The sequence below is a fragment of the Helobdella robusta genome, assembly GCF_000326865.2.
Source record: "Helobdella robusta unplaced genomic scaffold HELROscaffold_125, whole genome shotgun sequence".
In the NCBI taxonomy this organism is placed as follows: domain Eukaryota; kingdom Metazoa; phylum Annelida; class Clitellata; order Rhynchobdellida; family Glossiphoniidae; genus Helobdella; species Helobdella robusta.
Window position 1 is genome coordinate 86,490 of NW_008703686.1, and position 12,546 is coordinate 99,035.

The following is a 12,546-nucleotide window of genomic DNA, read 5'->3' on the forward strand; positions in this document are numbered from 1 at the left end:
ATTTAAGTATAATACACTTTCCCAAATTTCAGAAGAATGAACAACAGACGCAAACATCGTACATGAATAGTACACGCTAAACGAAGCACCCCAGACGAATCCTATCGTTTTCCGAATTCTATCACTGATATTTCACTACTTTTTCAACTAACCAGCCCCTAGCTCAGTGTGTATGTGTGAGGCAGAAATCACCAAACATGTTTAAACTCGCAGAAATACAAACAAGCTTGCATCAACCAACACGCTCCACTGCAAAAGGTTGACAGAATTTAGACAATAGATGACAATTGTTTTCGTTTAAAACAACATTTTGTCCAAAATGCATCCATTATTAAACAGCATGTTTTAAGCGCGATGAAATGAACAACTAAATTGAAGAAATAGCAATACATGCTACACACCCAGGTATGTAATTAACAGCACACATACAATCAAATACCTCACTCACAGTAAACAAACATGTTGCCTACTAGTAGCACCTATTAGAAAGTAGCGGTGGATCTGGACAACTTTTACGAGGGGCCTAACTTTTGAAAATGTGAAGTTTCTAAAAGACTTATCAAGGTGATCGTGGAGGCAATATTTTGACGGCGGAGGGCCAAGATTAAACTAGCGACATTTTTTTCTTTGGCTTATCACCTCAATACTTATCGTCAAAAACGCTACTCTTTAACATTTTTTCAGTTATAACATTCCATTTTAGTGATTTTTAATGAAAAAAAACTGCTTACAACGAACTCGGCCACTAGGTCCTTCACTGTTTAGCACTGGATCAAATTGTAACAAAATCAAAATAAACTAGACTAGTAAACCCAAAACATTTTTTAAAATATAAATTCAATTTAAAATAAATCCTTCTCTATTTCTCTAATTCAACATTTTCTTAGAGGTGTCGACAACAAGTACACAGAGAATGATAACCACGTACACACACACACATACATACACCACATGTGATTAGTTAGGATCCACGGATACAGTCGAAGAAAACGAATCAATTAATTTTTTTTTTTTTTGTTTTTTTTTCATTTTTTCATTTCAAAAAGTTTAAATTTGTTTTTTTTTACTTTTTTCTAATTCATTTTTTCAAATGCTAACATCAAAACACGCCAGAATTGATTTTATATGTGGAACCGCATGAGATTCAGGTGAAAGTTAAACGTTTAAATTCAATGGTGCGTTGTCAAGGTAGGAGAAAACGCTTCATTCATTGAATCTCAAACCTAACACCTACCTTAAAATGTCTCCATTTGACATTAGTTGATAAGTTCTTGTAGTCTATAAAATTTCAATAAATTTATCAAGATATCAATCAATCAACCAATCATTGTTTAGCGTCCAGAGACCAAGTTTTCCCGTAGTGGGACGTTATCAAGATATGAATGATTATTTCAAATTAGCTTTTTGTCTTAGTGCAATTATGTACATGATAGTCGGAAGCCTTGTTTTTGTGGTTCATATCGCTGCCAATGAATTGTTGTTCCAGCCGAAAAGTTACATGTATGGAGACAACATGACCCACACAGCTTACAGTTGTGTCTTTGGAAGCAGCTTCAGATCCATAGCTACCAGCCAGACTGATTGCTGCCTCACATGCCTCACTAACTCAAGGATGAATTGTTTGGCAGGAAATTATTATCCGGCAGATGGCTGGTGTGACATTTTTGAAGTCTGGAGTGAAACAGGTGCAACGATTTCTCAACCTTGCTTCAGTTTCAAAATAATTGGTCAGTAAACTCAGTTTTGACATGAAATATTTTTAAATGATATTATTCCAATGCTGGGAATTCCAAGTAAAAATATTTGAAAAGTAATTAATGGTCTTTAAAACCATAACCAATATCGCCAATGATGAAATCTGCAAAATTTATAATCCGAAATTTATTAAGAACTAATTTTTCTTTTTTTGAATTATAAATCCAATTGCTTATCTATATGACTAATTTCCTTCCACAGATTAAATTCATGTTTCCACTTTATATCCAGACATCTGCCCGCCCGGAGCCAAGTACCTATCACTTTTCAAATCGTGCGTGATTCTGTTGAGGTCTGGAAATCAAATTTTTCACACGTGGAAAGCAGGATCAACTGGCTGTAGGAATTTGGGACCAAACTTCCGCATGGCAGTTTTGGATACTCTGAAGAAATGTGCCAGTGTTTTAACTTTTGTGAAGAGCCAGGAATGTAAGCCCTTATTGGTTTTTAATGAAATTTACTGTTTGAAAGCCTATAGCAGCGAGCCTTATTGCTAATAGCTCTTGTGTGAGCCCTTAAGTGTTGTTAATGAAATTTACTGTTTGAAAGCCTATAGCAGCCGGCAGTGCACCTTTTTGAAAGTTTATACACTGATACAAAAACCCAACTGAATTATTTTTTTAGTTTACTAGAGTCGGATATTCTTCTTGCAACTTTAGTTTAGGAAAATACTGAAAATGGTTTTGTTTATAAAAGTTATATTAACACGCTGTCACTTTTAATACCGGTAACAAATACTGCAAAACATATCACGCCGTAACTTTTTAAAGGGCAAAACGATTTGTTGCCTAATAAAATTTTCCAAACTAGTATCGTACCCATATTTTAAAATATTGTCTAATTGTTAATATTTCAAGTGCAAATTAAATAAAAATGATGGCTGTATAATTCAGGCTTGACAATGGTGCTCACGATAAGATAGAACATTTTTTTAAGTTTTTTTACGCATTCTGAAATGGCACTGAAGTCGGAACTTTATTCGTGAAAAATTTTGTCGGAATTACGAAGTCGGAGTTGGCGAAATTTGTTGCCAACACCAAAATCCATTTTCGGCATCCGAATCCGACACTCTGGAAACACTGAGTGTCGTAACAAAATAAAATTTGTGAAAACAGCTTCTTGCAGTGCGTCTAGCGACCAATGTGTATCATGGACCGGTGGATCGAGATTTAACAGGTCATCAGCGTATGGAGATTTCTACTGGATTCTTCCTGATAGCTCCATCAAGTTGGATCCAGCAATTTTACAACCTCCAAGTTCATCAACTGGAAGCTGTCTTGTCCTAACTTCAAAACCAAATAGTAATTTCATTTGCTGTTTTTGAGTGTCTTAAAATTATATTTTGTGTTCGTGAAACAAAGAGGTTTTGAATAATTTTGAGAAGAAAAAAGAATATCTCAAATGATTTAACAAATATATTAACAATTCATTGGTATTTTTCCTTATTATTGCAAAGCTACTCTGCAAGGATTTCCATGCTCAACAGAGAAATGCGTGGTTTGTGAGTCACGCCCTAATATTTAGATCATGGATCTTTCGTGAATCATAATGATCAAATTTTGAAATCACTCTTCAATTTTTTTTAACTTTATGAACATTTATTGTGATGTGTTTTTTGTCCTCTTGATTCATCTTCCTTTCTTCTATTTAAAATTCGCAAAAATGTAGTTGCTATAAAATTTTAGTAAAATTTATTTTGCGTAATCAATTTTGCCTCCTATGTAGGGGACGCTCATACCTACTAACCTTTGCATTGTATTTTATAAACCAATATTATTTTAAAGTATTCGGCTGGAAAACCACAAACCAAAGGTATTCTCCACTTGACTCATTTCAATATTTGCTAATGCTATTAACTGCTTTTTTGCTTTCCTCTCCAATATATTATTTGCTACTGGAATGAAATGCATTGTCATCAAACTAAATCACATTCGAAAACCTTTAAATGGCTTGTAGTCACGCATGTTTGTTTGCAGCCATGGACGGAGAAAACTACTATACAAGTCACGTTTATACATTCATTATGGCTATAATATTTTTTTATCACTGAAAATCTCATCTCGAACTCCGAAGAACTAATTAAAAATTCACGAAAGATGAATTTAAATATCTATGTAAACAATGAACAAACAACTGATATTGGTCAAAAACTTCTGTGGAAATATAATAATGTTTAAGCAAAATGACTGGGATGGATAACGTTGTAAATTTGTACCTAATTCCAGTACCGAACATTAGCTTCAAGTTAGGCCCAACAATAGAATTAAAATCAAAACTGAACATAACTCTCATTACAACGATAATTCAAAAAAAAGATTAATTTGACACTCAAAAAAACATTAAAGCTGGAACTGATCGAAGATCCCGAATTCTGTGTTAACGGTGTTCGATAATGATAAGATGAGAAAACATAATCAAACAAACTTGGCCATAAAACCTCTCACAATCACGATAAGATTCAGCTTCAGACCATCCCCTACCAAGCTTATTGCTACTGAAGCCACCGGCACACACTCAAAAATACACACACACACACACACACACACACACACACAATAACACATACATGCACGCAACAATTTACACATACAACAACAAAATTAATTTTTAAACCTTAAACACAAACGACAAAATAATTTTCGAATCCTACATTAAAACGTCTGAAAATTATCTTAAATTTTGAAAAACTATAAATTTCAGGACCATAACTCAATGATGAAACAGTCGTCTGATCTCCCCTTTTCAACGTATGGTATGACAACAAAATTCTAAAACGAACATTGAGACAACATAAAAATGTTGAATTCAACGTTAATTTGCCAGTTTTACTATTTCAGAAGCCCAAACATTTGATATATAAATATTTAATCCCGTCATCAACTGAACCGCCTTGATCACCATGTATTTTAGAACTGTCTGATGTTCATTCTTCAATTAGCATCATACATGCATACACGTATTTAATGTTAACTTAGACTGTTAATTTGAAAAATTCTAAAACCAAAATTTATTGTTAAAACACGTTCAACCAAGCACCAAACACGAAATAGAAGTCGCTTATAGAAATTGAATACAAAAGAGCCTTTATTCACCATAACCCGCAATACACGCAACACGGACGTATAGCCGTAAGGACAGCAATTATTTATTTTTATTGCTCAGAATATAACAGCAATTTTGAAAAAAAAATTTAAAACTAAAATCATTTGAAAAAGGAAGACAGGTAAAACCTTACACGTGTACAATAACGCACACCATATCACCTTCATATCCAAGCAAGTATTTCATTCACATATGCCCAAACACCAACATCACATACACACACATTTATTTAAACAAAAAACATTCTTCCTGAAAAATTTAAACACCAACAAGCAAACAGGCGAGCAAGCATGTAGCGTTTAAATGCACTGAAAAACATTGAATGAAAGAGTAGGAAATGAACTGAACAAACAATTATTAATAAACGCACCAATTGTGTTAAACTTTTACAGGTAGTCTTTTTTGTTTTCCATTTGACATTTCATTTATTTTTGCAAAAAAAAACATTAACACACATTAATCTATCAGGTGGACGTCAATAGTAGAACGGAATTGTTTCCTACCCAGGGAAAAATTATTTCTGGCATTTGCACTATTTCAACGTTGAAAGCGTTGCTTTCAGAGAACATTTCAGACATGTCGACAGACTGCTTAGTCAAAATTTTGTTTCATAAAACCGTTTCAACTTCTTCGGTAGTTGGTTTATTCACTTTCATCATCAACATCGCGGCCACTGAATTGTTGTTGCAGCCAAGAAGTTACATGTTCAGCGACAACTCGACCCGCACAGCTTACAGGTGTGCCTCTGGAACCAACCTCAGCTCCATTGCTACCAGCCAAACTGATTGCTGTCTCACATGCCTCACCAATGCACAGATGAATTGCTTGGTGGGGAATTATTATCCGACAGATGGCAGGTGCGAAATTTTTGAAGTCTGGACTGAAGCAAGCTCTGTTAACCTTCCCACTTGTACTAATTTCAGAAAAATTGGTTAGTGTTTCAAATTATGAAATTTTAAATTCTTAAAAATTTAATAACTTGAACTGAACTGACATGATTAGCTCATGTCTCATACTAATGTAATAAGCACTCTCAAAAACGTGTCATTACTCTAGTTTTTTTTTAAGTCAAAATTTTCTGAAAATTTTTCTGACTTCAAATAACAACCCGAAAAAAATTTACGTCCGTTTTTCATTTAGGAATTTGCCCTCAAGGATTTAGATATTTGCCACTCATCAAAACATGTTTGTTACTTATTCCTTCGCTAAGTTATACATGGGAGAGCGGCTTGAAATACTGTTCTGCCCTGAGGTCCAACACGTCTATGGTCATAGTGGATTCCGCTGTTAAAGCCACCAGTGTGATCAGTTACTTCAAATCTATATCCAGTACCTATTTGTTTTAAAATCAATTTCCCAATTAAATTTATAAATACCCAGAAAGTGTTCTAAAAAATTGTTTGAAAAGTTTTTTTAAATGTAACATAACAATTTTTATTTTCAACTTGAACGTTATTTCAAATTTTCATATTAAATAAATAAATTAAAATAACCAATTTAATTTTCAACTTTTAAAATTCTTCAAAAACACTTTTGTTGAAAATTGTTTTAGGACGATAACATGTTCAATTTAAATAATTGACAACTCATATATTCACGTTAACGAACGCAGCCACGTGTCAAGAATCAACAACTTGGACCGGCGGATCGAGACTAAACAGATCCTCAACTTCGGAAGATTACTTCTGGTTCGGTCCCAATAATTTGACCATTTTGGTCAGCGGAATTCAAACTTCTACTTTTAGCTGCTTGTCTTTTTCTAGCACAAGTAAAGTTTTTTTCAAATTTTTGCCGCAAATATAAACGATTTGAGTTCTTATTTCAACATAACCTAAATACAAATACATACACACATATTCAGTCACACACACCACTGCGCACACGCATGCACACTTTGTATATATATTTACATATTTATACATATATATATTTTTACAATATTCTATAAATTCTACCGAATGTTTGGCATTAATATGTTTGTAGTTCGTTTTTTCAATTTTTCTCACTAAAGTTTTTTGGTGAACGTTTAGTTTATTAAAATTCAAAATAAACTTATTTTCCGAATTCATGCTGCAAATAAGGCCATATTTCGATTCCGAATGAATCATCATCAGTGCTTTCTGCTGTTTATATAGGGAAATGTTGACTTTGTCAAAATGAATTTAGATGGAGATTGACTTTGTCAAAGTGAACTTAGATGGAAATTAGGTGTCAGGTTTCTTTATTGGCTGGTCATCTTCTTTGGTCTCTTTTTCTTCATCGATAGCATCATAATAGCATCATAACAGCAAAAAGCACTGATGATGATTCATTCGGAATCAAAATATGGCCTTATTTGCAGCATGAATTCGGAAAATAAGTTTATTATGAATTTTAATAAACTAAACGTTCATTGGCTATCGCGAGAGGGCAGAATACGATTTAAAATAGTTTTCATGGTAAAAAAATCAATCTAACTGGTAAGTAACCGGCCTACTTGAAAGAAATGTTAAACTCGGTTTCGAATGTTCCTGAAAGAAATAGGATGAGATCGGCAAGTCATGGAAGTCTTGTTTGTCCTCCGTTCAAAACATCTGATTCTAATCACAATAGAACATTTAAGAATGATACGGAGGTAGGAAAACAGAGTTAGATAGAGTCACTAAAATGCTCACTAACAATGGATACAAATTTTTATGATCCAGAAGATAATAGAACGCAGAGAACAAAAAATCAGCAACAACAACAATGCAACTAATAATAATAACAAAATTAACATAGTAATATATTATAAGAATTAATTGTCAACTGCTTTCGAACAGGATGAACAAATCACGAAAATAGCCATAAAAAATACTGTCCAAACAACCAACGAAAACGAAAGCTACCAATATATACATACTACTCCAAGCAATGAACGTCATGCTATCGATGCTAAAAATCTCAACTATACATACGTCCTGTGCAGTTTGATTTGTAGTCAAATTTCCAGCAAAGAAAGCAAAGTCGTAAATGTGATTTATGTAATTACTTGGATTAGTTTCATATTTCTATTACTGTTGGTACTCAAAAAACCGTCCAACAAAATTTTTGTTTGAAGCAGTTGTGTTCATCTATGGAAAATCTTGAACCTATGGAACAACAAACACTTGACGATCATTGGAAGCTACAACACTGGTGTTCGAAATATAGTGATCTTTGAAGTTGTAAGGTTTTGGTAGTTACGAGAATCAAAGGTTACAACGGTACATATATGCATGAGCATTTGGCCACATACACAACCTATCAATTTGAAAACCGAATACCGAAATACCAAAAATACCGAATACCGAAAAAAACTTTTTGTTCTATTGTGCTTAAATGTTCTATCAGGCTTAAAATAAACAAAAATTCAAATCAACTTACAATAAAAAAATTTTTCCTAGGTCCTTATGTGACTGGAGCTGCATGTTCGAAATCTTTTTGTGTGGTCTGTGAGACAGCAACTAATATTTGAACTGTAGGCTGATCCTCGCCAATGAAAAACTATGAATGAATGAATAAATAAAAATAAATAAATGCAAAATAAGTTTATTTAAATGCTATAATGAAAATGTCGCATGGAAAATGGTAGATTTATAATTAGAATATTTCATTAATCTTATCTAGTTTTAGATTTAGCTAATATATTAATGAGATGAGTGGCTCGATGGTGAAATAGTTAAGACGTCTGGTTTTGCTGTCGGAGTGACTGGGTTCAAATGCCGAGAGTTATCCGCCTGTCAAATGCAGTCTGTTGGATGCTTTGATTCATTTTCAGTGTTGCATGTGAAGGGTTGTTACCCCTTGGGATATGGAAAAAAAAATAAATATTACTAATAGTTAGAATACTATTTCTACTACTACCACTACTACTGCTAATACTACTACTACTACTACTACTACTACTACTACTACTACTACTACTACTACTACTACTACTTTTAATAATAATAATGATGATGGTGATGATGATGATGGTGGTGGTGGTGGTGATGATGATGATGATGATGGTAGTCATGGTAAATAATGAAAATAAAAGCAAAAAATATTAGCCTATAGTCTAAAATTATTGTTAAAACTTTGGATGCAATTAAAATAACTTTAAGAGGCGAATTTGTTAACATCATGTTATCCTGTATCTCATGTTGTCAATTGCTTTGTTAATTTAAAATCATATATCTATGTTTAGTGTATAAGAAATTTTGCTTTTAAAGTTGCACACCTTATATTATCGTGAACGCTTTGTTCTTTATCACGGCTCATGTTATTGTTATTGTAAACTTCCTCCTATTATAACCGTTGTGTGTTACACAGTTTGTGTGTTACACAGTTTAACGACATTCAAATCAGTGGCTAATTATTTTTTTTATTTTAGATATTGTTTTATTGTTTGACAGCAGTCTAACATTGAGTGTAAGAAAATTAAATTTTAAGCCAACGAGTGATAAATTTGATTCCAAGTGTTTTTGAATACTTTGAAATTGTTTTTGAAACTGTTTTTAATGTAATGAAACATTGTAATTTTACTTAGACAAATTTTATTTTTACATTTTTAAGTAGAAATATTTTTTGAAAACAACTAAAATGTACTTTTTTATGATCGAGCCAGTACGCATTTAATTTGGAGTGGTTATTATTATATTTTGGTACATTTCTTTCCCTTAATTTTAACAATTCCTAAAAATATTGAACAAATATTTTTGTGTCTATAAAAACATTTTTACAAAATATTTATATTTTAAAATTTATCAAAATGTTTTAGCGAAGTGCCATATAGAACTTAGTTATAAAATTAGCTTAGTGGAATTACATGTTGTCTGTCGAATGAATTTGTTTTAGAATCGTTCGTCGTTGAGAACATTTGCATTCATATAATAACATATATTTTATGTCTTATATATATTAATCAATTTCTCACTAATGGTTCAATCATACTTCATTCTCAGTTTCAAAAACCGTATTAGCGAAATTGTCTCTAGCATTTAATTAAACCCAAAAATGGGTTTTACAAATAGATTTTAAAATTGAATATTTGGTATTTACTAGTTTAACAATGGGAATTATTCGTTAGATAATTTTTATCTTACGTTGTTCAAACATTGTACTAATATATGCTTTTCATGCTTTTGTTTCTATTTCAGATCAGTTTTCGATTGACTGATTTTACAGCAAAATATCTTTGAACAAAACTTAACCTGCAAAATTTCTATTTTATTTAGTAATTATATTTATTTTAAATGTCTAATGAATCAAAAGGTCATTTCCAAGTCAATATTTTCCTTATTCTAGATCGTCTTCAAATATACTTTACATAACGAATAAATATAATAGAATACTATCAAATTTTAAACAATTTCGAAAAGTACTGTTCTTTTAAAATGTGATAAAATAAAACGTATGAATAAAAAAATCTTTTTTTCATTTAATCATCGGCTTTGCATGAAATTTTATGCAACTCGTTGGTGTTGGTCCATGACTGGACGAACAGGCGAAAACTGCAAACGCCAGTCTGTTTGTAAGAGTTATGTGAAAATTAAAGTTACAATTCTTGTAAAGTTCATAAAAAAAGTTATAAACTTAATAATATCTTAAATTTATAAATTACTAATAATACAATACACTAATATCATAACAAAAATATGATACTCTAAAAAATATATATCAAACTAAAAAACTAGAAACTCCTTTTGATTTGGAAATTATGTTTTGGTAGAATATCAGTTTATTAGAAGTTTTTGTTAGTATTAAATGTCTTCTGTTCTAAAATTACAAATAGGATTTTCAATTAGTGATTCATACTTTAGTCAAGAAACCTAATAAAAATCGTCATGTTTTACGAAATAGATAAAATTTGAGATATTGGAAAAATTATAAAATTGTAAATTGTCATGAGCAAAAATAAAATTTCTTACTTTCTTGACACATTCTACGTCAGTTTTGAGATCTCCGGCTAAGCAATCAATCAGACCAACTTGAACGACCAAATCGTAATTGATCCCAGCAACAACCTTGCCGAAATGAAAATTTATTTTCTCACGCAACAAGCAGTTGCACGATGTTCAACTTGTAAAGGACTATGAAAAATTACACCACAATAGAATATAGTAAGAGTTTAAATGGTTCAGAAGTTACGTAAAAACAGTTTTTTTTATTAAACTAAACCAAGTTTATCTAGGTGGTCCTAAACGCTTATGGTGTAGTGAACCTTTAATTTCATCATTGAGTCAAATACGCGTCTAATTTGTTTCAATTTTTAAATTAAAATATTTAATTAAATTAGTTTGTTCCACAAATAAACATTTCCACAAAATTATTCTCAAACAACAAATAACTACTCTAAAATACTTTAAATTATTTCAAGTAATCAATTTTGTTATGACCACTAGCCAATAAGCCAATCACAAATAACACCAACAAAATAACTAACAACAGACAGTTTCTTATTACTCCTAACAAAAAACTAATGCTTTTTAAAAGAAAAGAAAATTTTAATTTGTAGGTAGGCAGCATATGTTTAGCTCTCTAGCCTACTAGATTCAACCTCCAAGTTTCAGACAACGGGCATTGTGCTAAACAACGTCTCATACACATAATAAACGGATACATCTTTTGCCTTAGAACCCGATCACTACAGCAGAGTGACCAAACACTTTACCACCACACCATCTACGTCAAAAAATCACCTGAGTCTTAGCCGAGATAACTTTTAGAAGATTATGAACAACGTTGTCAGATCTCGACTGATCAAATAGCTGGATGCTCTTCTCAGCTGCCTGGATGACGTCTTCGGATTCCACATCGGCGTCTATCCATCCACCAGGAATTCCAACTGAGAGGACAGCCAAAACGCAAGAAGCGAAAACGATGATTGCAGCCTGCATGCTTCCTGAATTTAAAAGAAAATAAAAGTTTTTTTTAAGTTTACCTTATTTCTTTTTTTGTATTATTTGCAATTATTCCATATTGTTTCATATAATTTCATGTTTCATATTTTATAAAAATTGAAAAAATTGTAAATCGGTCTTTTTAGAAAGCTTTATAAGTCTGTTTAGGATATATGTTAAATGTAATGAAATATGAAAATAATAATGAATAATTAGACCTGTTTGGTTGAAAATTGTTTTTAAAAAATATTAGAGTTTGATATGGCAAATGAGTTTGATAATTTTAACCGGCGAGTCTGAATTGTTAATATAGTTGTTTTACACCCAAACATACATACATTTGTCTATATATACACAAGTAGTTTTTACCGAACTTGAAATTAAACCTCTCTGGAGTCATTGAATTTAAATTCGTCTTTTGATGTTTTGAACAGTTTGTCAACAACGCATTTGAAATTTACGAGTGTTTCATATGCAGAATTTTTTAAACCTTGCCATCGTTGAGTTTTTGAGTTTTTCAGTTGAATTTTTAATTAATGTTTTATTTTTATTCATTCTTTAAGTTTAAATGTATCAATGTTTTATTTCGAAGTTTGTTCATGAAAATTAAAGAACATTGAAGAATTTAAAAAACATTTATTTTACTCATTTATGTTATTGTGTTATTTTTTGGATTATTTACTATGTTATTTCTTGTTTTATGGGAGTCAATCCTAGATAAGCATTTATTGCTTGGCTGACTCTTTCACTTTATTTTTTGTGAACAAATGGAATTAAAAAATTGAAAATATATATTTTTTGCTTG

At 31.6% G+C, this 12,546-nt stretch overlaps 3 protein-coding genes across 3 annotated transcripts; 2 read left to right on the forward strand and 1 right to left on the reverse strand.

Moving 5' to 3' along the window:
* Window positions 1-1,420: 1,420 nt before the first annotated feature.
* HELRODRAFT_183934 (hypothetical protein) lies at window positions 1,421-3,079 on the forward strand (the record flags this gene model as incomplete). Its single annotated transcript, XM_009013938.1, has 3 exons — window positions 1,421-1,727; window positions 1,987-2,184; window positions 2,871-3,079. 3 exons carry the CDS (start codon window positions 1,421-1,423, stop codon window positions 3,077-3,079), a joined length of 714 nt encoding a protein of 237 aa, XP_009012186.1.
* Window positions 3,080-3,937: 858 nt separating this feature from the next.
* HELRODRAFT_183935 (hypothetical protein) lies at window positions 3,938-8,038 on the forward strand (the record flags this gene model as incomplete). Its single annotated transcript, XM_009013939.1, has 6 exons — window positions 3,938-3,999; window positions 4,971-5,034; window positions 5,326-5,788; window positions 5,998-6,156; window positions 6,470-6,573; window positions 7,937-8,038. The coding sequence occupies 6 exons, from the start codon at window positions 3,938-3,940 to the stop codon at window positions 8,036-8,038; spliced, it is 954 nt and encodes a 317-aa protein (XP_009012187.1).
* Window positions 8,039-10,279: 2,241 nt separating this feature from the next.
* On the reverse strand, window positions 10,280-11,738 carry HELRODRAFT_183936 (hypothetical protein; the record flags this gene model as incomplete). Its single annotated transcript, XM_009013940.1, has 3 exons — window positions 10,280-10,366; window positions 10,770-10,865; window positions 11,541-11,738. 3 exons carry the CDS (start codon window positions 11,736-11,738, stop codon window positions 10,280-10,282), a joined length of 381 nt encoding a protein of 126 aa, XP_009012188.1.
* Window positions 11,739-12,546: the final 808 nt, after the last annotated feature.